Source organism: Orbicella faveolata, unplaced genomic scaffold, assembly GCF_042242905.1.
Source record: "Orbicella faveolata isolate gen_17 unplaced genomic scaffold, um_ofav_v1 contig_35, whole genome shotgun sequence".
NCBI lineage: Eukaryota > Metazoa > Cnidaria > Anthozoa > Scleractinia > Merulinidae > Orbicella > Orbicella faveolata.
The window spans coordinates 4,581,180-4,605,905 of record NW_028301564.1 but is presented as its reverse complement, the minus strand read 5'-3'; the positions used below and the strand labels follow the sequence as shown (position 1 = coordinate 4,605,905).

The 24,726-nt window shown below is 40.8% G+C and overlaps 2 protein-coding genes across 11 annotated transcripts in view; one reads left to right on the top strand and one right to left on the bottom strand.

Moving 5' to 3' along the window:
* The first annotated feature begins 4,407 nt into the window (after positions 1 to 4,407).
* Positions 4,408 to 16,676, top strand: LOC149102701 (uncharacterized). The gene is made up of 2 exons (XM_089273486.1): positions 4,408 to 5,652; positions 8,660 to 16,676. Exons 1-2 carry the CDS (start codon positions 4,809 to 4,811, stop codon positions 13,867 to 13,869), a joined length of 6,054 nt encoding a protein of 2,017 aa, XP_089129612.1. The 5' UTR covers positions 4,408 to 4,808; the 3' UTR covers positions 13,870 to 16,676.
* The window catches only part of LOC110043917 (neuroepithelial cell-transforming gene 1 protein-like), a 26,665-nt gene continuing 18,449 nt past the window's right edge, over positions 16,511 to 24,726 (bottom strand). For all 10 annotated transcript variants that reach the window (XM_089273488.1, XM_089273491.1, XM_089273490.1 and 7 more), the window contains 11 exons: positions 24,343 to 24,419; positions 23,620 to 23,727; positions 22,831 to 22,882; positions 21,828 to 21,886; positions 21,025 to 21,066; positions 20,482 to 20,538; positions 20,347 to 20,391; positions 19,760 to 19,828; positions 19,555 to 19,644; positions 18,138 to 18,234; positions 16,511 to 17,840 (listed from right to left, as the gene is read on the bottom strand). In XM_089273488.1, the coding sequence (XP_089129614.1) occupies positions 17,692 to 17,840; positions 18,138 to 18,234; positions 19,555 to 19,644; positions 19,760 to 19,828; positions 20,347 to 20,391; positions 20,482 to 20,538; positions 21,025 to 21,066; positions 21,828 to 21,886; positions 22,831 to 22,882; positions 23,620 to 23,727; positions 24,343 to 24,419 (845 nt within the window). In that variant the 3' untranslated portion in view covers positions 16,511 to 17,691. The remainder of the gene's footprint in view (positions 17,841 to 18,137; positions 18,235 to 19,554; positions 19,645 to 19,759; positions 19,829 to 20,346; positions 20,392 to 20,481; positions 20,539 to 21,024; positions 21,067 to 21,827; positions 21,887 to 22,830; positions 22,883 to 23,619; positions 23,728 to 24,342; positions 24,420 to 24,726) is intronic.

Here is a 24,726-nt window from a genome sequence, read left to right as displayed (position 1 = left end):
GAGCAATGCTCAAGCGCTTAACCCAACGCTATTGCAAGAACTTAGACATTAAGTTAGTGTTTCCCCCATACAAGATCAAGAACTTATTTAGTGCCAAAGATGCCATATCTAAATTGTCACGATCCCATGTTATTTACGCATTTTCTTGCCCAGGCTGTAGCGCCCGTTATGTCGGCGAGACATACCGACATCTCGCTACACGTGTTCGTGAACATTAAAACTATTGTATTTTCTAGTGCTTCATATTCATGTTGTTATTTAGTATTCATATATTCTATGAAAGTTCGCTTTTATATCACACCGACTAGCGGTTCATTTGTCTTTGCAACCGAAGGTCGATGGATGTTGGTCATCCGAAACATGCTTTGTAAATTTAAAACTGTGTGTTTTTATCTCAAAGTTATTTCTTGTCTGCTACTAGTTCGGAAATTTAGTAAAAAACAATATATACATATGACGGGTTATTTGATAGATGTGTGGATGCTGTAGTTCGACAGTATTAGAATGAAGTGCAAGATTTGTAAGCTGATTTCGTATCGCGACCGTTAAATCGTTTTTTACTGTAGAATCTGCATTAACGTGGCTGTTAGTAGCAGTATTTAACTAAGAAATTTTTCGAGATATGCTAGAGAAAAAAATTATCGACACGAAACAATTACTATTGATGTATTATGATTACGCTGCGACCGACGGAGCCGGAAACACGGAACAAGTTAAAATTGTTAAGCGCAGACTGACCTCAAAATAATTTAGTTTTGAGAACTCTACTTTTTCTTAATACTAAAAGAACACAGTAAGGTTAAATATCGCCACTCACTGGCAAAAGGAATTTTAAGCCTATATGGAAAAAGAAATCTTGCACCTGCGCAGCCCGTGACACTTGGCTGGCCTTTAATTATGCAAGCTATATTCGCTTGTCTACGCAGCTTCGTTCAAAACATGTTAAAAGCTCTCTCGTTTAGACCTGCATTCGGATTCAGCATTATTGATCGAGGCGGGAAAAGAGACGTCAGTACTACAAGGTGATGATCGACTTAAAGAGCAAGAAAGAAAACAAGTTGAACGGGATTGACAACACTTAACTTGTTTTCACAGAACTTTTTTTTTTTTTTTTTTCAACGCCAATTTTGACGTCATGTCTAGTTTTCGTTGCATGCTATTCAGCACTGAAGGGTATTTTCTTTTTTTGGCCGATGACATCTTTATTTTTGACCGACTTTATATATCATAGAAAGTCAGTATCATCTGCACTTTATCACATAACAGACGTAGTCTTGTGGATCCTTCCTGCCTCATTCAGGTTACGACTGAGAATGATTTTTTCACCATTATAATTTTTGTATTCTGGGATGTGTTAGGCTTGCATCACGCTACGGGATCATTAAAACTCACAGATCGACACGGAAAGAGACTGGCGAAATAGGCTTCAGAATATTCAACAGACTTCCTTTTAATGTCCGGTAAATTGTGTCGTTTCACCACAGTCGTGAACAGAGTTCTTGTTTCTTCAAGGAATATCCTCGAAATATCCAGAATACTAAAGGAGCCTTGAGGGTAAGTGAGAGTGTTGTACATATAAACTTCTGTTTACAAGGTTTTGGAAGCGGAACCAGACTAAAGTTTTTCGCTCGCTTAATTTAGTGGCTAAAACCTATTGCAATGTATGCTTTCTCTCTCCCAAGGGTTCAATCTGATCAGACAATATGAAAGGTTCGATTTATTAGATCTTAATACTGAGCAATTTTATTCAAACTTAATCGCAGTCACTCAAGTTTGCTTCGCTCGATAACGGCAGAATAATAGAATTCGCTGGCTATAAACACAATCAAGCGTAAGACAGGTGATCATGATAAGAGCTAACAGTTTTTAGTATAAATCTACTCACGTTCTATCACGAATGCCGTTCTCTTACTCTACTGTAGATAGTGAATAAATATAAACATAAATCCTTTATTTTAACACGGTAAGAATTAAAGCTACAAAGCTTGTGGTAGCTTAGAAGCGTGCGGTTGTTCAGAACAAAATGGCGGTAACATCTTTGCACTTTCGAAGTGTATGTGAAGAGGATTTAGATAAGGTTTTAAACGACAAGTAGATTTATACTGAAACAATGAGATTATTCGCTCTCGATTTCTATGCGTGATAGTTGATTCGGGTTGCGCCCTAGTCAGCTATCATGCGATGCAAATATCTAACTCGTAAGCTAATTTTAGATGTCAGTTGTTATGCATAAAGTTATGACAGTGGCTGGTCTTGCGAAATGCTATGAAAATCGCGTTGTAGAGTAAACACAGAACTTTGAGTTTTTTGCCGGGAAGAGTGCACTAAGATGAGCTTGAATTTTCCACGAAGAACCACAAAACGATTAGAAAGCAACGAATTATTAATGTGTGGCTGAACAAAAACATTCTTCTGCAGAAAACTTGTTGTCTTGGTGAAACTAACTTTTTTCTTTATTCTGTCTGAGCAGAAGGCTTTGTTTGTAATCAAAAACTAATCACAGGTTTAGGATTAGAGAAAGACACGGAACAAAACTTGAGATTTTCCTCCCGGTATAATTAAGCATGAAGGAGATCAAAATTTATTTCACCTGCTATTGTCAAGAGTCCCATACAAGGCTGAATGGTAAGAGGACGGGGTTAGGAGTGGGGGGGAGGCGGGGGGGAGGTGGCGAAACTCAACATGAGTGGAGAAGGGTGAAAAATGACGGATCAGTCGATTTTATTTTTTTCTTTCTTTTGTTTTTGGAGACGTCGTAAATCTCATGACGCCTTAGTCCAAAGAAAAGGAAGCAATCTGCAAACACGAGACTTCGATAACGATCAATAAATTTCCTTTTAACCACACTTTATTTACAAATTTGCAATAATTAATAAACTTACTTGCAACACTAGATCAAGGACTAGAAAAATCTTGTGAAGACTGAACAATAATTTAAGAAATTTGTTTAACAAATGAAGAAGCCTCGACTTTGCTCTGTTCTGTTGTAAAGCAGGTAGGAAGCGATAGAGCACAACAGAAGGAGCTAGGGAGAAACACTGGACTACGTCTTGTGTCTTTCCCTATACTTCTTTCGTGCTCTGCCGCTTCCTGCGTGCTTTACAACAGAACAGAACACAGTCAAGGCCTCTTTATTTGTTTTATGATGAAGAATCCATTTATTTCCCCACGTCAGCGCGCATCTGTTTTCTGATGAAACATGCTAAAATAAGCCAATCACAATCCTTGTCAGAACTGTCCAAATAATTTGTTGGATAACGGGACAACAGCTGTCACTCACAAACTGCACCTCAACAAACTTTCGATTTCGAGTGGCTTTCGAGAGAAAAAATGATCGCTTCAAGGTCCTTTTTTTAGTTTCATTTAAAAATAAGGATCTAAAAGTTTCTTGTCCAGTGGAATTCGGCTGCACATATTATGTGATTCTTTTAATATACAGAACGACAAAAATTACGGCATTTTCTCAATATGTGAAAACTACGTTAATATGCAAAATATACATTAACACATATAGAGCCACTTTCTCGCCGATGATTATCGGCGAGGTAATTCAGTCTGTATAATAAAGGCGCGAAAATCTCTCCGATGATCGACCGTGTTCCTGGTTTAGGTACAGGTTCATAAAACTTGATTTGGTCACAGCAGAAAAGTTTCGCTTTCATTTTAGTCGTGTACTTGGTAGCGTAGATGATTCGTCAATTGCCACCAGCGCGCGCGCCACTTAAACCATGCCTTGCGTGATGTGCAGAACGTGTGCGCACTAAAAAAAGTAGGCACCGTCCTTAAAATCGATCCATTATCTTCTCCAATAATGTTAAGAAGTCTAAGCTCTTTTTGATGCTTTTTATTTTGAATTATCTGCAATTAACGCGATACTGAAACCGACGATTTTAGATGTCTTTGTTATGCATAAAGTTATGACAGTTGCTGGTATTTCGAAACGCCATTAATTAAGGGTACTGTATTGTAATTATGTTGCATGGTAAAAGACAGAGCTTTGTTTATATTTTGCTGGGAAAAGTGCATTAAGAACAAGAAAAATCTTGTCAGGACTGAAAAGCAATTTTAGAAATTTGTATAGAACTAAGAACTTTGGTAATCCTACATGCATTTAGCCTGGGGCCCCACGCTGATTTGAATCTTTTCTTATGAAAACAGCATTCAAGCTATTGTGGTCACACTTTGTGATTTTTCCTAAAAAAAAACCACCCATTCATGATTTCAAAAAGCGTTTTACCCGAGTTTGATTTTTTATAAGCTTAAGGAACAATCAACCACAAGTTCGAGTAACAAGTGGACAAAAACTTTGTACCGAGATTATTTACATTGTATTGCAAACTTCTGTGCCATCTTCTCGAATGAAATCATTTCTACTAAACAATACCAAATGTCGAAAACAAATTTTAAAGTTCATATGAAAGTACTGTCGAAACTACTGTTCAAATGAAACTGATGATGAAATTTTACCTGTGTTTGCACAATTTCTCTGAACTTTGAAATTTATTTTCTCCAGTTCACATCGGAAATTGTATTTGGTGTTGTCTCAGACAACTGTTTATATCTTTAGCTTTCAGAAAATGCAAAAGGACTGTAATATACTTAAAGTTACTATGGTACCAGGTTTTGTCCATTAAAAATTGAAATTGCTCGATTTCCTATCAGATTTCGTCTTTATTTTTCAGTTTTTCAATCGTCACCAAGGCCACCTTTCGATAATAACTGTTCTCTATTGTTCCTTCAACAGAGACAGTATTGTCGTCCTGACAATATAAACACTTTCAACTTGGATTAGTTTATTGCTATCAGTAATGGCTCTACAGCCGTTTACGAACGAACAGTTGAACTATTTCAAGTTTGCTTTTGTTGTGCTGAATGAGTTCCCCAAGGTGCTTCGACAAGCTTTTAAACACATGTGGGACAATACCTTTGCACATCTCCCTGGTTACCAGCCGTGGGATGACTCCATTGCTGTGCGAAACATGTTCCTTGCTACAGAGGGTGGTAAGACCAAAGTACCCACACACTTCCCTTACGAAGAATGGGATTGTAGCGCCTTGTTCCAAGCCACTATCTACGCGAAGTCCTTCGCTCTACCAGACACAACAGGTCATCACAGGACACTCAGTGATTTGTACTTGAAGCACCGTAAACCGCCTCATGGAACCTTTCATTCTTCCGTGGTCAGCCCGGGCGGAAATAAAGCTGAAACGTTTGCAATGGCGATTGATCAGCTGCGACTCCTAAGAAATGCATTTTGTCACTCTTTCAACTCCGAGATTGACAAAAAGACATTTGGACAATACATTCAACACACCAAAGACGCCATCAAGGCTCTTGGAGTCACGACTGACCCTATTGATGCCGTTGGAAGTTTGACCGAGTCGGACTTTCCCACAGGAAAAGTTTGCAAGTTAAAAGATGACATCACAAAGGAGTTGCTAACAGAAATCACATTTCTCAAGGAAAATGTGGAGGATGAACTAATGGGTATGAGGTCAGATTTTGCTCAGTCGAGGCAGGAACGACAAGAAGACTCCATAGGGCTGAGAAAGACCATGGAAAAGGCAACTGCAAACCAAGCCGAAATGACGAATGAGAAAATTGCCGAGATGAATCAAAAGTTTGAAGACCTAATCAAGACTCAGCGACCAGGTAAGTAAGCAGCACTCCAGAGTTTTTACTTCAAGTGATAATCCTTTGATAAACATCGCTGGGTGCCGACTGAGGATTTGTAAGAGTGTAGACGAAACCTGGACCCCCCTTCTGGACCCCTCAATTTTTTCGGTGAAGAAAAAAAATAATTGCGTTCGACAAAACGCAGTTCTAATCGTGTAATGCATAAAAATTCGAGATCTGTGTATCTATCTATCTATCGGGGGACACCAATCTGGCCTCCCCCCCCCCCCCAAAAAAAAAATTCTTCAGGCGCGAATGACGTCATGTCTATGTTCGTCCATATGTTTCTTTCGAGTGTTGCGCAATATTGCGGACTTTCGAGTGTGGAGGAAGCACAGTATTGTGGACTGTAGCGAATACTGAAGTTGTTTATTTAAAGTTCGAAGTCAGTGTTAATGGCATTTAAAAACCTTGTAGACATGTCTTCACGAAATGAGAACAAACCCTCTCATATGCACGTGATTTGCGATCAAATCATTTGTTTTTGTCCCTGCTGAAGGAAGACCAATTTCACGCCTACCTAGCAGCTCAGGCACAAAATGCTTTCCCTAGAATTTTTTTTTTTTAACATACCAAGCCATCTTTACGATCAATGTATTTGTTTTCGCCCCTGCTGAAGGGAGACCAATGAATTTCAGGCCTACCTAACAGCTCAGGCACAAAATACTGTCCCTAGATTTTTTTTTTTTTTTTTTTTTAACATACCAACCTACCAAAACTCGAACACACTCTTTAATCTACGATTACTACTAGTAATAAATTAAAATTATACAAAATACGTGGGCTACATACCAGCGCTTCTTTTGCACTTTAGCTTCCTTCGATTCAGCGTTCAGCTCGAAAGAAGGTGTTCCCCTTTACGCAACGCATTTCCACGTTCTCGTTTAGTATTTCCGAGGGGAAATAGGACATTTTTTAGCGATTGGCTACTTGAACAATTTCCGCAAAACTTGTCATTTTCAATTTGCATGGACTCCCGCCATTTTGTTTTCCGCCATCTTGGTGTTTCCGCTGACCAGTACCACCGAGGGGCGTTACACGAGACGCGACGATGGAGGATGGTGAGTTAAGATTTGCATTTGGAATAAAACTAAATGCATTCGTTTATGCTGGTTTTTTTTTTTTGTCTTTTTGCTTGCGTTGTGCCTATTACCAGCGCAGTTTTAACAATACTTAAAATCACACTGTAATTAAGGCACTGAAAACTTACACGCTGTGAGAGACCCTGCTCCACTAACCCTGCTTTCACATCCCAAATGCCCAGAACATAGGACGGTTACAATGACCTCTCTGAAGTTTTAACTGGATTATAACTGCACATGTAACCTCACCATCCATCTTTCGAAGGTGAAGTTCATAATCTGGTTTTCAACATTATTTTTCTAGGCCGTTTTCCCACAAAGGTCTTACATTTTTTTGCGATTGAAACACCAGAAACATTTTTTGCACTTGGCCGCAAGCAACGCCCCTCGATTGTACTGGTCAGCGGAAAAAACCAAGATGGCGGAAAACAAAATGGCGGGAGTCCATGCAACTTGAAAATGACAAGTTTTGCAGAAATTGTCCGAGTGGCTGATCGCTAAAAAATTCCTGATTCTCCTCTGAAATGCTAAACGAAAACTTGGAGATGCGTTGCGTGAAGGAGAACACCTTCTTTCGAGCTGAACGCGGAATCGAAGGGAACTAAAGAGCGAAAGAAGCGGTGGTATGTAGCACACGTATTTTGTATAACTTTAATTTATTATTATTTTTTTCACCGAAAAAATTGAGGGGTACAGAAGGGGCTCCAGAAGGGGGGATCCAGAAGGGGGTCCAGAAGGGGGTCCAGAAGGGGCTCCAGAAGGGGCTCCAGAAGGGGGGTCTAGAAGGGGCTGTCCAGAAGGGGGGTCCATGTTTTGTCTACACCCGACTTGTAAGAGCAGATGCACGCTAAAATAGGACGCTACCATTTTTGCCGTTTCGGTGAGTAACCGTCGACTATAGCTACCCATGTATAAAAGAAAGAAGTTTTCGTTATCTAGTAGTGAAACTAAAATTATAATGTTTCAGCCATCTATATGGTTAGCGGAAAAGAAATCTCAACATAGGAGGACTTCTCAACTGTAGATTTCTCGCATTATCAAACCCCTAGAACGAGATGGGCCGGTTAATTAAAAGAGGACTAACAATATTCAGACGGAGTTTCGTGGTCTCACAGATCCTGGGGAAAGGGGTGGTTGAGCCCTCACTATATAACATTAAAGCTATCACACTGAAACCTGAGGATTTATAGCTCGTTCAAGCTATTTCCTTTGAAGTCCACAACATGGAACTATGACGTCATACGACAAAGAAATGCGTCAGTTTTTCTGAACAGACGCCATGCTGGATTTTCTGATGTTTATTTTAAAAGCTTTAGAAAACCACTAAAACTAGCTAAAACGTAGTCAAAATCCTGAACAACACTAGTGTAACAATGTTTCAATTTATTTTCATTTAAAACAGGAAAATTCAAACTACAAGATCCTTGAGCGATGATAAGTCAAACCAATTTGTTCCCAAATAAATTTTAGGAGTTCTTTACTTCAATGCTTTTAAAGTTACAAGCGGCCAAAGCTGGGGATGTCCTCAAAAGTTAAGCTAGTGCAGGGTTAACGAAAACTTTGAATTGTTTCATAAAATATCAACAATGACTTGCACAAGACATTTATTGTCTCCTTATTAAAATTGGTGGGAAAAAATCGACTTTAAACAAAAAGAATCAACAAAAAATGTTTTTTTTTCTAATCCCGCTCTAGCAATAATTAGCTTTCGAAAAAACCTTTGGCCTGAAGGAAAAGTATGTTATATAATATTTGTTTTGGTATATCCTATCTCTTGAATAGCAATGTTTTACTATCCTCCAGTGCATTTATCTGTTTATTCATCCATCCATCCATCCATCCATCTGCCCGTTCGTTCGTTCGTTCATTTAATTATTATTTGTTGGTTAATTGATTTACAGGACTTAAAACAATTCTACCGAGATCAAATCTTCCTCCAAAGGTTCCCCACTTCATTGGCCGTGAGGAAGAATGTGACAAAATTGTTGGTCACACGACTTCCGAATCCACCCGACTCGTCTCCGTCTGGGGTTCGCCAGGGTTCGGAAAAACGTCCGTTGCCATCGCAGTGGGTCATCATCTTCAAGCACTTGAGCTGCCCGTCTTCTTTCTCTCATTACGTGGGCTTAAGTCAAAAAGCGATTTAACGTCCAAATTTCTTAGTCTGTTCCGACAGGCTGGGACACTTGAAACTGATAAGTTGCAGGATTTATCAGCTGGCGATGAGCTTTGCTTAATTTTTGACAGACTATCGGATCGCTGTGTTATAATCCTGGATAATGCCGATGACCTGTTTGAATGTGGTGTGCCAAGCGTAAAGGAGGAGGTTTTTAACCTCATTGGAGAAATCCTCAATCGCAGTGACAAAGTCAACTTTCTTTTAACCACAAGAGAATCTTTGTCCTTTTTGAACTTACATTTTCAGGGACACAAGTCTGTCAGAATAAGAGAACTAGACAAGTTGTCATGTCAAACCCTAGCTCGAGAATTGCTCCCAGGAGCGAGCTCTTCTGATTTGACAAAAGTTTCACAAATCTGTGGGCAGGTTCCCTTAGCCATAAAATTGCTGTGTTCCTCCATTTCTGACGATTTTACTCCGGCGAGTCAGTATCTTGAATTCATCGAGTGCACAGAAAACATAGTGGAAATGCTGGACAACCCAGAATATCCAAGCAATTCGAGATTGAGATCTCTCTTCGAGTCGTCTTTCCAGAGACTCTCTACACAAGACCAAGAGGCACTGGTATCTTTGTGTATTCTTCCTGCGCATTTTGATTTAAAGATTTCTGCAGCTGTTTTGGGGATAACCAGAGCAACTGAAGCAGAGAAGGTGTTGCGAAGACTTCAGAGAAAATCGCTCATTGACTGTTCCTCAGAATTAAGCAAATTTTCTATGCATAAACTAATTCAGTCGTTTGCAAGAGAAAAGGGAGAAGCTGACATGAAAGAAACAGTTCTAAACTCAAAATCTCGCTTCCGTGCATTTTACATTGCCCTGTTCGATGAACTAAATGAGAATTTCCTTTGCGGACATTCCATGTCTGCGTTCATTGAGTTCTATGAAGTGAAAGAAAACATTGTTCAAAGTCTAATTGATGGTTGTTTGGATTCAAAAACAGCCGACAGAGTTTTCGATGTTTTGGCGAAAGCAGAACTGTTTCTTGACACTCTCTTTTGGAATGACGGATCTACGTTTGACAAAATTCTCGATTCAGCAATAATGGCGGCTCATCAGACAGGGAAACATGTTTTCTACCTGCGCCTGCTTAATTCCAAGGCGTTTGGTGAGGTGACCTGGGGCGCAAGAGGAAACACAAAGAAGTTGCTTTCTGTGTCTGAGGCTGTTCAAGTGCCAACTTCTTCCCATTGTGATGGAGAGAAAGGAAAACACTTGTGCTACTATGGACTCCATCAGCTTGTTATCGGAAAGACAGAGGATGGAGTGAAAGTTTTAGAAGAAGCACTTTCTTCCATGAACACAAGTCCGGAGCACATCATTTTGAAGCTTATTATTTTTCAAATTTTTGTAATCTATTACCAAAGCAAAAATGATTCAGTGAGCTCATCCAACTTTTATCTAAAAGCACTAAAGGAATGCAGAGATGCCAGCGACACTTGTTTACTCGTGATACCTATGCCAGAGCCAGCAATAAAGAAAGTTGGTGAACACTGCATCATTCCGACAAACAAAGCACACTCTTCGGTAAACCAGCCTCTGAAAGTTAACATTATCCTTCTTGTGAGCAAAGCAGTAAAAATCTTCTCTACCTCAGACACCAATCAAATGTTTGGCAACGTGTTGCTTACCATACTAAACGACTGTAAATCAACACTCAACAACACTAAAACTGGTTGGTACAACTTTCATCGCAATGTCGTTGGTGTGCTCAAGTCACTTGGTAGGGAGCGAGACGCTTTAACGCTTACAGAGGAAAGGATTAGCTTTCATCAAAAAGCACTGCAACAAAGCGTTGAAAGGGAAAAAAACAACAGAGAAATTCAAGAACAGCACGAGGAGGCACTAGCTCAGAACTATTGTGACCGAGGCGACATTCAACACCATAGAAGCAACTACACAGAAGCTATTATGTCGTACACACGTGCTCTTGATATCAGAATTAAATTGTGTGGTGAAGAACATCCCCACACCGCTGACAGCTACGATTCAGTAGGAGTTACACAGCATTCCTTGAGTGATTACACCGCCGCCCTTGAGTCAAAGAAGCGTGCTCTTGATATCAGAATTAAATTGTTTGGTGAAGAACATCCCAACACCGCTGACAGCTACGATTCAGTAGGAGTTACACAGCATTCCCTGAGTGATTACACCGCCGCCCTTGAGTCAAAGAAGCGTGCTCTTGATATCAGAATTAAATTGTTTGATGAAGAACATCCGAAGACCGCTGACAGCTACCATGGAATAGGAGTTACACAGCATTCCCTGAGTAATTACACCGCCGCCCTTGAGTCAGCCAAGCGTGCTCTTGATATCAGAATTAAATTGTTTGGTGAAGAACATCCCAACACCGCTGACAGCTACGATTCAGTAGGAGTTACACAGCATTCCCTGAGTGATTACACCGCCGCCCTTGAGTCAAAGAAGCGTGCTCTTGATATCAGAATTAAATTGTTTGGTGAAGAACATCCCCACACCGCTGACAGCTACGATTCAGTAGGAGTTACACAGCATTCCCTCAGTGATTACACCGCCGCCCTTGAGTCAAACAAGCGTGCTCTTGATATCAGAATTAAATTGTTTGGTGAAGAACATCCCAACACCGCTGACAGTTACCATTCAGTAGGAGTTACACAGCATTCCCTGAGTGATTACACCGCCGCCCTTGAGTCAGCCAAGCGTGCTCTTGATATCAGAATTAAATTGTTTGGTGAAGAACATCCAATGACCGCTGCCAGCTACCATTCAGTAGGAGTTACACAGCATTCCCTGAGTGATTACACCGCCGCCCTTGAGTCAAAGAAGCGTGCTCTTGATATCAGAATTAAATTGTTTGGTGAAGAAAATCCCAACACCGCTGACAGCTACCATTCAGTAGGAGTTACACAGCATTCCCTGAGTGATTACACGGCCGCCCTTGAGTCAGACAAGCGTGCTCTTGATATCAGAATTAAATTGTTTGGTGAAGAACATCCCAACACCGCTGACAGCTATCATAATATAGGAGCTACACAGCATTCCCTGAGTGATTACACCGCCGCCCTTGAGTCAAAGAAGCGTGCTCTTGATATCAGAATTAAATTGTTTGGTGAAGAAAATCCCAACACCGCTGACAGCTACCATTCAGTAGGAGTTACGCAGCATTCCCTGAGTGATTACACGGCCGCCCTTGAGTCAGCCAAGCGTGCTCTTGATATCAGAATTAAATTGTTTGGTGAAGAACATCCCAACACCGCTGACAGCTACCATTCAGTAGGAGTTACACAGCATTCCCTGAGTAATTACACCACCGCCCTTGAGTCAGCCAAGCGTGCTCTTGATATCAGAATTAAATTGTTTGGTGAAGAACATCCCGACACTGCTGACAGCTACGATTCAGTAGGAGTTACACAGCATTCCCTGAGTGATTACACCGCCGCCCTTGAGTCAAAGAAGCGTGCTCTTGATATCAGAATTAAATTGTTTGGTGAAGAACATCCCAACACCGCTGGCAGCTACCATAATATAGGAGCTACACAGCATTCCCTGAGTGATTACACCGCCGCCCTTGAGTCAGTCAAGCGTGCTCTTGATATCAGAATTAAATTGTTTGGTGAAGAACATCCGAACACCGCTGACAGCTACCATTCAGTAGGAGTTACCCAGCATTCCCTGAGTGATTACACCGCCGCCCTTGAGTCAAAGAAGCGTGCTCTTGATATCAGAATTAAATTGTTTGGTGAAGAACATCCCAACACCGCTGACAGCTACCATTCAGTAGGTGTTACACAGCATTCCCTGAGTGATTACACCGCCGCCCTTGAGTCAGCCAAGCGTGCTCTTGATATCAGAATTAAATTGTTTGGTGGAGAACATCCCAACACCGCTGACAGCTGCCATGGAATAGGAGTTACACAGCATTCCCTGAGTGATTACACCGCCGCCCTTGAGTCAAACAAGCGTGCTCTTGATATCAGAATTAAATTGTTTGGCGAAGAACATCCCCACACCGCTGACAGCTACCATTCAGTAGGAGTTACACAGCATTCCCTGAGTGATTACACCGCCGCCCTTGAGTCAAAGAAGCGTGCTCTTGATATCAGAATTAAATTGTTTGGTAAAGAACATCCCAACACCGCTGACAGCTACGATTCAGTAGGAGTTACACAGCATTCCCTGAGTGATTACACCGCCGCCCTTGAGTCAGACAAGCGTGCTCTTGATATCAGAATTAAATTGTTTGGTGAAGAACATCCCAACACCGCTGACAGTTACCATTCAGTAGGAGTTACACAGCATTCCCTGAGTAATTACACCGCCGCCCTTGAGTCAAAGAAGCGTGCTCTTGATATCAGAATTAAATTGTTTGGTGAAGAACATCCCGACACCGCGGACAGCTACGATTCAGTAGGAGTTACACAGCATTCCCTGAGTGATTACACCGCCGCCCTTGAGTTAAACAAGCGTGCTCTTGATATCAGAATTAAATTGTTTGGTGAAGAACATCCCAACACCGCTGACAGCTACGATTCAGTAGGAGTTACACAGCATTCCTTGAGTGATTACACCGCCGCCCTTGAGTCAAAGGAGCGTGCTCTTGATATCAGAATTAAATTGTTTGGTGAAGAACATCCCAACACCGCTAACAGCTACCATTCAGTAGGAATTACCCAGCATTCCCTGAGTGATTACACCGCCGCCCTTGAGTCAAAGAAGCGTGCTCTTGATATCAGAATTAAATTGTTTGGTGGAGAACATCCGAAGACCGCTGACAGCTACCATGGAATAGGAGTTACACAGCATTCCCTGAGTGATTACACCACCGCCCTTGAGTCAGCCAAGCGTGCTCTTGATATCAGAATTAAATTGTTTGGTGAAGAACATCCAAAGACCGCCGACAGCTACAGATCAGTGTTGCTCATCAAGGCTCTTTCTAATTCTGTCAACCATCCCTGATTAAGAATATAACTGTTTTTTTTTTCCTAGTCCACAGAGCAGCTCTTTTCTTCGTGCACGGTGTACTCGTGAGGTATCGGTAGTGACTTGCGGTCGATTAGGTTAGCCGCCATATATGTTGGCTTAGGAATAGTGGGTAGTGAGGAAGAAGGCGTGAAAAATTTTCCTTCTTCTTTCCTTTCCCCTTACTCATCTTGTGGCGTAACCCAATTTACCAGGTCACTTATTTGTCTCTATCCAAGCCTCTGTCGAGTTTGAATTGAAGCTGGTGGTCGCTTGATCAAAATGTGCCTGTTCACGTTAACTCTAGGAATCAGCCAGATATTGCGGAAAGTTACAGAAAATAACATTTTGTTTACTTTTAAGACTCGGAAATATGCCTTTGAAATCTCAAAAGTAAAAATCATTTAGATATTAGGCCGGCCGATCCGAAGCCTGTTGGCTTGTGTTCAGATTCAGTCTTAAGTCCTAAATCCCCATTAAGAGTTCTTTTGTTTTATATACGTCATTGCAGTTTGTTCAGAAGCTTTTTAAGCCCACTTAACGACTACAGATTTTGTTCTTGTTATTCCAGTTCGCTTTCATGTTTTAAGTCGTTAACGTTAGATGTTCACCTTGTGTATCCTAGGCTTAGCTAGAAACTTCTTCAGTATAAACAAAAAAGTTCTTTAAAAATATATTTGCCTGACTAGTTAGATAACGGTAAATTCCTTCTGATAAAAGGCACTCCCTCACTTTTTCTAGTCAGCAAAGACAAAGAAATGGTTAATCAGGTGAAATTGGCGAGAATTTTAAGAAGCCAGAACAGTTTGTTATAAAAAAAATTATACCCTTAACTTATTCAAACCGGTCTTTTCTTAGTCTTCAGAAGAAATATAATAGGAACACGAAAAAACTCGCTTTTGTGCGAAAAGTACTGAAAGTTAAAATTGAGGATGTCTTTTTTAGGTCGGGTTGTTTCTATGGAAACCGGTCAAGCCAATACTTGTATATTGCTGATTATGATTTAGGATTCATTAGTGTTTGATAAATAAGGAATAAGACATGGGCGAGCGTAGATATGGAATTTATCTTCGAGTGTTCAACGCGATATCTCACGAGTGAGCCCAGCTAACAAGTGAGATATAAAGTTGAACACGAGAAGAGAAATTTCACAATTACAAGCAACCTTGTATTATGATAACGACGTGTTTTACGATTCTCCGAAGTTTCCCGACTACTTTCCGAAGACTTCCAAAAGTTATCCGAAGGCCACTCGAACGTTTTCGAGTATTTCCCGAAGATTACCGGATTTACAAAGACGTCCGGCGAAGATGTTTCAATCAAACACCAACAAATTTAAGTGGAGTTTAAAGGGTTAAAAATGATATCAAACGTTAACATTACTTCATCGATATGATCAACTGAAATTATCGTAATTTTACACTTGTTCAATTTCCACTTTTCTCAGGGCTTGTAATCGATGTAAAACACCGCGGACATACTAATTGATTCACACTTAAACTGGAAAACTCAAGTAGAATTTATAGCTAAAAACATCAAAAGAAGTATTAGCATTTTATGTAAGTTAAAGCATCGTGTTGATTTGAGTTTTGTACTTTCAAAATGATTAAAGGATATTGATTTTACCCTACGAAGGTAAAAAATCTAAAGGTCTTGTTGAAAAAGAAGTAACATTTCATTAACAATGCATCTTTAACCTCAGTGTTAAGGGCCTTTTGCACTGCTCTGTATAGTGGCTAGTTTTCACTAGCGCGTAACCAGAAAGAACATACGCAGGTGAAGTAGGGTGCTGTAATTGCCATTAGTCTGGAAAGTTTCCTGACAAAAGGCTCTAATTACATTGCTGCCACATTTCCTTGACTTTAATGGTAGAAAATTAACCGTGTTAAATTAAATTTTCCCTTTTTCAAAATGTCAATTTTCCTGACTCGATAAAAATTCCCTGACTTTTCCCCGACCTGAAAAATTTTTTCCCCTGACCATTTCCTGACTTGTGGCAACACTGTAATTATCAACATCTTACTGCCTTTGCGTATGTGCTAGTAGGCTGCTGGCACCCAGTTTCTTCTCTTACGCCTCGTCCACACCACGCCGGAGAAATTGGAAACCGGCGTTTTCACTCTCAAAACGCATCAAATGCTTTCAGTCCACACTACGCTGGAGAAATCTGAAAACGCATTTATGACCGGTCATTTTGTTTTTGTGTTTGAGGAAAACTCGGGCAGAGAAATCACATGATTATCTTGACGCCATCGTTTTCGAAAAGCTTCATTTTAAGATGTTTTATGTCCACACTAAAACGAAAAGCCGGAGTTTTCAAATTTTCCCCGGTTTGAAGAGCGTTTTCGAAAAGCTCCGTTTCCGGGACAGATTGGTGTGGACAGTAGGCCTCACCGATACCGTGTTTTCAAATTCCTCCGGCGAAATGTGGACTCGGCATTAGGTCTCTAAGACAGGTGTTTATCAGTTTCGTCTCATCCCTGTGAGACTAGAGCGTGTCGCCTTATAATCACTGCTGAATTTCAAGAGAAAAACAAATTGCCTGTAGTCTAATGTGATAGTGAAAACCAGCCTTTAGAAAGAGCATTGTACACAGAAATTAAGTAATGTAGATACTAGTCAACACTCCAATTACTAATTTACAGAAAATTGCTATCATTTTATTCACTGCATTATAAATGCGATATATTATTGCTTGTCAACTATAAAATATTTCTCTTAGGATATTTCCACTAGTATTGCTCAAGACGACTGCACATCAGTCTAAAAGCATTATTACGTATTAAATTTGTCTCCTGGACAGATTTTCGTTTGACTGTAATTGGTTAAAAACACTCCATGCAATTTATGCAACGGCCCCTAACCAATCAGAACAGAGACTATATTCTCAAAGCCAATCAGGTGCGTTGAAAACTCAGTGAATGAGTTTACGTGACTTTTCCCACTCTCGTCACCGACTGCTCCCGACTTTCCCGCGCTTTTCGGTGATTGCCGAGTTCCGATTGGCTGGTTCAATATTTGCAGGCGCTGTGATCCGTTGAAATAATTTTGAATTTAAAAGCTTTACAACAGTTATTAGAAAATCACTATTTTTAAAGTAAATATTACAACAAACATTTACAATTGTAATGTACAGCTCGCTATAAATTGGAATGGAGATTTGGCTAGCTACCGGGGTCTGTCACCGCGTGTGCAAGAACGTTACAAAAGTATTCAAACTGAGGAAACAACCCTTGTGTTTTTATTGTCTTTGTTTTTGTTTTGTGGTTATCTTTTATCCATATTACGCTGCAACTGGAAGAATCCGGCTGCTCTCACAAACCTTATTCAGCCTCGGCACCCCACTCTATAATAAGTACGCTTGAAGAATGGTATTCCGCAATGTTTTCCTTGTAAAAGGACTGAAGCAACGAATTTAATAACTGAGTTTCAAAACACTGCGATGCAATAAGTTCTTGCCCTTGGAATAATTCGGTTATAATCAACAATTTCTTTTCCGACATGACCAATTTTCTCATTTCCATAAACTGTGCCTGGCTGGATTTGGGAACTGATCGCTTCTGGGAGGTCAAAGTTCATCATTAATTTTTATCCAGGATCCCCGGGGGGTGGCGGACCGGACAAAGTTCATTTGGTATACTAAAAGTCTGTGTCAGTCCCAACTAAATGCAAAACGTTTCCACGAGGACACTTCGTGACTTCGTACACTCCCCACGCAATTTCTTCAGGACAAAGTCGACTCTGCTGTGCATTAAGGTTTGTCTCAACGCTCCTATCCGAACCCGAGGTGCAGCGTGACGTTGGAGAGCATGCGTGACATCATAGGTAGGTCTTATAGTTTTCGGGGTGGGGTATAACGCTTCGTATTGCATTTAGCCACTGTTTTTTGTCCTGCTCAGTGGAGGCTTGTAGTGTGTGAGATTGGCCATATTCTGTCTCTGTACTTGATACCCTGAAAACGTGCTTAGCTGTTGGGACAAAAGGATCGGTAACAAATTATTTACTTTCAAGTTGATAAGTCGGATTGTGTTATGTTTCTTTTGACGTTAGGTCAGATAAGAGAGATACAACAAGACAACATTCCCTGATTGGTGTCGTGACATATATTGATATCGCAGATGCGAAAAGCGTGACCTAGCTCCTTTAACAAGAACACGACACAATGCCGCGCCTGTATTGCAACGATACATCCTTGAGACCATCCTTGAAAATCGGCTTTTCCCAGTTACGTGACTTTACAATTGAGCAAAGAGTATTCTATTCACCTGTACCGAGTCTTGATATCGCGGTCTTGAATGAACCGCCCATTCTGGAGTCACCGTCAGACAGATCCTCAACCAACAAATTCTCGACTGGGATTGGCTGGTGATGACAAAGGATCATGTTAACAAATAAGTCAGCGAAATGAACGAGTGAGCAGCAAAATGTGTTTCCTCAAAACGTGCAAGAAATTTTCGCGGTTTTCGCGTTTCTCGTGAATTGCGCATGGAGGTCTGGGAGGAAAGAAAAGAGTGCGAAATACTTATTGGATTTTCTTAGACTGCGAGCAGTCTCTCTCTTGCTCGAAAAATCCGCGGGGAAAAACGCAAAGAAGAACATAACACACAAGCGAGCGGTGTGTTGTGAGCGTGCGTGCTATATGCGAAGCCGCGACCCGCAAGCAGTGCGTCGCGTCTTCCGACGCGCGCGCTACTTGCGGCTTGTGGCTTCGTCACTTGTCGCTCGCATGTCACGCTCCCAGTCACGCTCGCAGTCACGCTCGCACGCTCACTTGTATTGTGTTCTTCCCCACGGATTTTCGAGCAAAAGAGAGACTGCTCGCCATCTAGGGTTCTCTCACAGCATGTTTACCAATTTCAAACTCGGAAGTAAATCTAGATAAAACACAGGGCATGCAATTTCTTCGTTTCCTGGGAGGCAAGTGAAAACTCGAGACGCTAGAGTCGCTAGACGGAATAAAAAAATTTAAAACCGACTGTTACGAAGGAAGTCAGTCAACGCATAATCCTAAGAAAAGTGAGTTTGAAGACACAAATAACGGCTTCGAAGATGACTGTTCCATGTACTGCGTTCGAAAACGGCGAAGAAACTCGGCCGCACAGGATGCAAAAATAAATAGGACAAACTGGTCCAAAATGAAAACGATAATTCTGATTTTTTTTTCCTGAGAGGTCCGAAGTTTGTAATACGGACCGAACTGCTTTTTCAAAACATTAGACAAAAGAAAATAGTTGCCGTCAAGTAGACATCAATTCCCTTCATATTTTGTACACAATTTGAGTTTAATTTCCAAGATGCGACCAGAAAAACCTAAATAAATGTTTAACTTTAGCGCACACGTTTACCGAGAATGAATCGCGGGCGTATAAATATTTCTCAGCAGAGTTTTAAGAGCCATTATAATAAATAATTTATTGCACAGGCTTGTTCGGTCCGTATTTTGGAAAATTGGTCTCGTTCTTTCTTTAGCAAGTCTGTGAAAACAAAAATCAATCGTGACTCGTTGGCACACGTTTTCCCGCGCTGTGTGTCAGCTACACGTGTTTACTTCGGATTTTGATTGGTTCATTAGATTGTCTGTGTTCTTTGTGATTGGCCAGAGTGATTACTTTGGTTTTGGTTTTACCACACTCATTGCTTTGCATTTTAATGCAGCCAGTGAGCTAATAATATCTAACCGACCTGAGTGAAGACTTGATAACTTGCTCTGTCTTGTCTTGTGGCTGGACGAGTAAGAAGGAAAACTGTCTCGGACAAGAACACTTGGAGTTTCTGTTTCAAAAAGAGAGAATTACAACCATTGGTGTAACAGAGAGGGAGGGAGATATTAATACACTCAGCAAAGTTACAACAAGGCTAAGCAATCTTTAATTTCTTCAGTTCTCACCGTTCCATGTTTGTTTCTCAGAGTTCCGTTGCATAAAAGCTTTTTGGACTTGAATACATGAGGACACATCTGTAATAAACAATATAAAAATGTGTAAGGCTAGGCACTTACTTAACTGAAATTTAGGTGTTTTACAGAAGACAACACATACAAAACGCCCACGACCATCGGAGTAAAGACGTTTCTTCGACCAATCGGGTGCGAGATAAACTCACGCAAAGCGTAGTTGTTTTCCCGCGCTTGGCACCGGTTGCATGTTTTCCCGCGCTCAGTAATGATTGGTTGTTTTCCTCGCGCTTGGCAGTGGTTGAATTTTTTTGCCGCGCTCAGTAATGATTACTTCTTTTTATCTCACGCTTCACCTCAGATGCATGTTTCCCGCGCTCAGTAATGATTGCATCCTACTCGTGTGTTTAGGTTGTTGCTGGCTGGATATTTTCCCGCGCTTACGACCGGTTCAGGTTGTATGCTTTCAAGCACTTCTTATCGCTTAGCTCTGGTGACAAGTTTTCTCGCATTTGCCGCCAGCTACCTGTTTTCGCTCGTTGGTACAACGACGGAAAAACAGAACAACACAGATCCTATACCTGTCTATCATCCAAGAAAACGATTCTGCTGAGTACATCTTGACACTGCAAGAGAACGAAACAGCAATTGAAAAAACTAATTTTTAATTTAAAAACAACTGGAAAATTACTATCTATAAAATGACGTAAGAATACCTTTGCTTCTCCTGTTTTTCTGTCCACTTCTTCGATAATGTCTTGTAAACGACAAATCTACAAGAAATTCAAAAGGGACTTATTTAGGTCTCTTTACTGAGGGGTCTAAGTTTGGAATTCCTTCTGAGACGACCTGAAAAATGAAACGGCGCCTGTTTCTCGACGACACCTTTCAGCTACGTTTCGTCTCTCGAAGAAATGTCTCGTCAAAGTTTTCGCCTGGTTACGATAAAGGTAAAATAGACTGCTTGAAGCTTGAGCGATATGACCCCTACCCTTAAAGAGTCATGTCACGGTTGGCGCACCTTGAAAAATTTAGCCTAAATGTTTCAAGTTCGTCGTTTGTAATCCGTGTCAATCTTCTCCATCCTTAACAATTCTTGTTCCTTTATGGTGTATTATTATCTCTTTGGTGTTTTTCTATCTTAGTAAGCTATTATTTTCAGGTTTCCTTCAATTTAAAGGTAATTTTGTACATGGCCAAAATAACTCAAAATACCGTGACTGAACTCCTTTAACCAAAAAATCCCAATCATGACTTACCGCTTCTTCGAGTTTACGCCAGTCTGAATGATCTTTTGGAGTCTGCAACATAACATCGGAAAAAGAAAATTAGCACCGTACGCAAGATCTTTGACAGAAAGACATGACTGTCCCCTTTTCGACTCCCTACCCCTCTCATATTTCGCGCCGTCAAAACCCATTGAAACCAAATATACCAAGCTGGTTACGTAGCACAACAAAAATCCATGTAACGTCTCTCACTGGCAGTTGCTAAGCAACGGATACCCACGCGCAAGTAACAACCAATGAAATAAGTGGTGAAGGGATAAACCGTTAAAGACGCGTGACACTTCCAGTTAAATAGCTTATAGGTTGATATTACAACAAATTATCAAAAAGTGTCATAAAAGTCTTTGAAGAAACAGACGTTTCGGTGTATAACCCTTCTCCAGTGTTTTCTGAACACTGAAGAAGGGTTACACACCCGAAACGTCCGTTTCTTCGAAGACTCTTATGACACTTTTTGATAATTTGTTATAATATCAACCTATAACCAATGAAATATGCTGCAGTGATCTGTGAATCGCAAGTGCTTAGCGTGGAAACTTTTAGCTCGTACGTGAATGTGAGGGGATATAGGGGAAAGTTCGGCGGCGGAACAGAACACGGTACACCGGACGAAACAACCTCCCACGGGTAAAATACGTGGGTGGGTAGAAATGGAATCAATTGCCACTAAATCGGAAAACCAGATATGGGGAGGTCTCTCCCGTAGGGCCGCTGCATCCCCCAGGGGAAACAGCCGGAAATTCCGCCCACACGAGTCTGATTGCAATACTCACGTATTTTTGGATACTTCTAAGCATTAACGGATACTTCACCAGGCGACTCCTGGGCGAATCTGCAAATCAAAGATAAACAACTTGTTAGTAATATGCTCTTATCGCCGGGATTAACTTCTAAATATCATAATTGGCTTTCACTTGATCGCATAAAGATAGAAATAACGTCTAAAAGTTACGTGCGCTCGAAACCCAGAACTCCAAACGTCAAACAAAACAAATGAGGAGAATGTAAGAGAACAATTAGTTTTCTCTGGGGTGTCTCTCTCGTTTTGCTTTTACTTTTGAATTAATGCTGTATTCAAAAAAAACTATGAAGTTCTAAATTATTCCAGATTTACACATTTTTAGAAATTCCTGGTTGAATTGTACAGATAAGCGCTTTCCGCTTTTAACTTCACAATTTTATAAAACTCCCTTGACAGTCTTAGAATGAATTCTTCTTTCTACAGTGACTTCAAATTTGTCAAAACTCTTTGGTTTTAGTTAGTGTAGTAGCTAGAATGATCTATCACTACTTTTTTTTTTCTGGCATTTTCTTCTTCCGTGAGTCTTCGATATTAAAACTTCTTTTGTTAACCACAAAGATAAACAAAAGACTTTCGCAATGTTGGCGCCAATAACAACGCAGGCTTTATGTGAGGTCAAGCAGAAACACGTAACTGCACAAGCTTCATTGCTAAGTTTAAAACATAAATTCTCTTCTCTATTGTCACACAATTCATTTCGTACAAGTTCGGAGAACTTGGTGGCACATCAGGACAATATTCCTTGTTTATAACTAGGTTTGTTTCAAAACTGTGTTGAACGGGGGAAATTGGAAAGTTTGTTCAATCTTCCCCACGGTAAATGTCACAAGGAAAGTATTTGTAGAACAATGGTGGTATCAACGAAAACAAACGTGTGAGAGCTAAGCTATAAGACGATAGATAATTTATCACCGGAAATACCTTCTTTCTGAATGAAAAAGACGCTTAAGAGATGTGTGAACAGCGGGACCTACCTAGAAAGCTCCAGAGATCCAACTTCCGACTGAATGGCGAATCACGGCATCTCTGAAAAGAAAATGGAGTGGTTTGCGGTTACAGAAACCAATTATTCCCCACACCCACCCTTTAACACGCGAAGGAGGTGTGAACACGTCTAAAAAGGCACGCGTGAGGAAAAAGGCCATTTCTGATCATCAATATTCACGCAACGTGAGGCCGAACATTTGGGACACAAAGAGGGGTTTTATAACCATCGGTCAGTACTTTGATGTGATAAGCTCTCTTTCGTAATATTAAATCAAACTGACCTCTCACGGAACAGGGACATTAACGCTTCCGTCGGCAGTGGAGCATTTAATTTGACTGCGCTCCATCATATTTTCATAACAATCATGACTTGATCAAACTTCCAAGTCAATATGTATCATACACTTGAAATGCCCTGCTTCAAAGCTCCTATATATTCTCTATAAATATAAAGGTCGCCAAGACTACGTTTAGTGACCTGCCCTGAGCAGTTTAAGATCATCAAAAATTCATCAACAAAATCTTGAAGCCCATTGACCACAAGTTATTCGCACTGAATTCCTACCCTCCTTTTCTTGCTTGCCCTCCCCCCCGCCTCTCCCACCCCTTTGCTGTTCTTATAATATTCCTCACTTCTCCTCATTACATTTATCACAAGAGGTTTTGTTCTGTAATAAATGCTTCTTTCCAACAAAAAGTAAATTGAAAAGCAGAACTAATGCAACCTAAGGACCCTCACAGGTAAACCGTTCGTGTAGGTTGAATTAAGGACATACCTGTAAAAAATCCGCTACACTGCCTCCTTGACGAAGTTTTTCATCGAGAATCGTCTTGGCTTCGAATTGATTCGCACAATATCTGGCGTAACATCTTAAACCCGGAAACTACAGTTGAAAGAAAGAAAGAAAACATCTCCCCTTGCTTACTGAGAAACTTACACAAGACAATTTAGCTTGTCAGTCAGTCAATCAGTCTGGTAACTTAGTCGGCGAGTAAGCAATTTTGACAGACTAACAAACGGACGGACAGACAGACAAACGGGTGGACAGACAAAGACGGTTCAAAATTGAGTGGTTTGGCAGCACTCATACCACTGACATTTCACCAGTATTAATGCCACCCGGCCATAACACTTAATTTTGAACAGGCAAATTCACTACAGTGGTGCGACACAGTTTCTAACCGTATTGCGATCTCGGACAGACAGACAGACAGATTGACAGACCAGGGGTATCATCAAGGGCCGGGCACCGGGCAAATTGACAATAAAACCCCTGAGACAGACAGACAGACAGACAGACCGACAGACAGTAAGACAAACCGACAGACAAGTTAAATTTATTACCATTCTTACCATCATTAGCCATGCCCTCTTTCTGGGTACCTGTCCACTGGCAAGTGCTGGCAATAATACTGTTTGTTTTCCTGTGATCTAGGTTACTAATTTTGGGCTCTCACGGACATGTTAAACACAAAAGAAAATGAAATGCTCTACGTACCCAGTTTAACATGATATCTCCTATACTGTCTGTTGTGCCATCACTAGATCTAGCATTTTTTAGTTTTGTATGAAGATCTGAGATAAAGAGAGATAGTTCAATATTTTTAATACAGTGACCTTAAATGGTTAGTACACTGGACACTCGATCAAGCAGTCCATGTTTGAACCCTGATAAGGTAAAGGTTAAGTCTGCATATGAGCAAACCGGCACATCAGGCCAGAACTTATCCCGGTTCCTTTAGCATGAAGCAACTAGGAGTATTTCTGCTCCCTCCTGGATGGGATGCTAGTCCATCGCAGGGTTACCTCCCAGCATTAAATGTGTCTCCGCTAACCACCCAATTACCTGTCCAGGGTGTGTCGCTACCACCCACTCTCATTG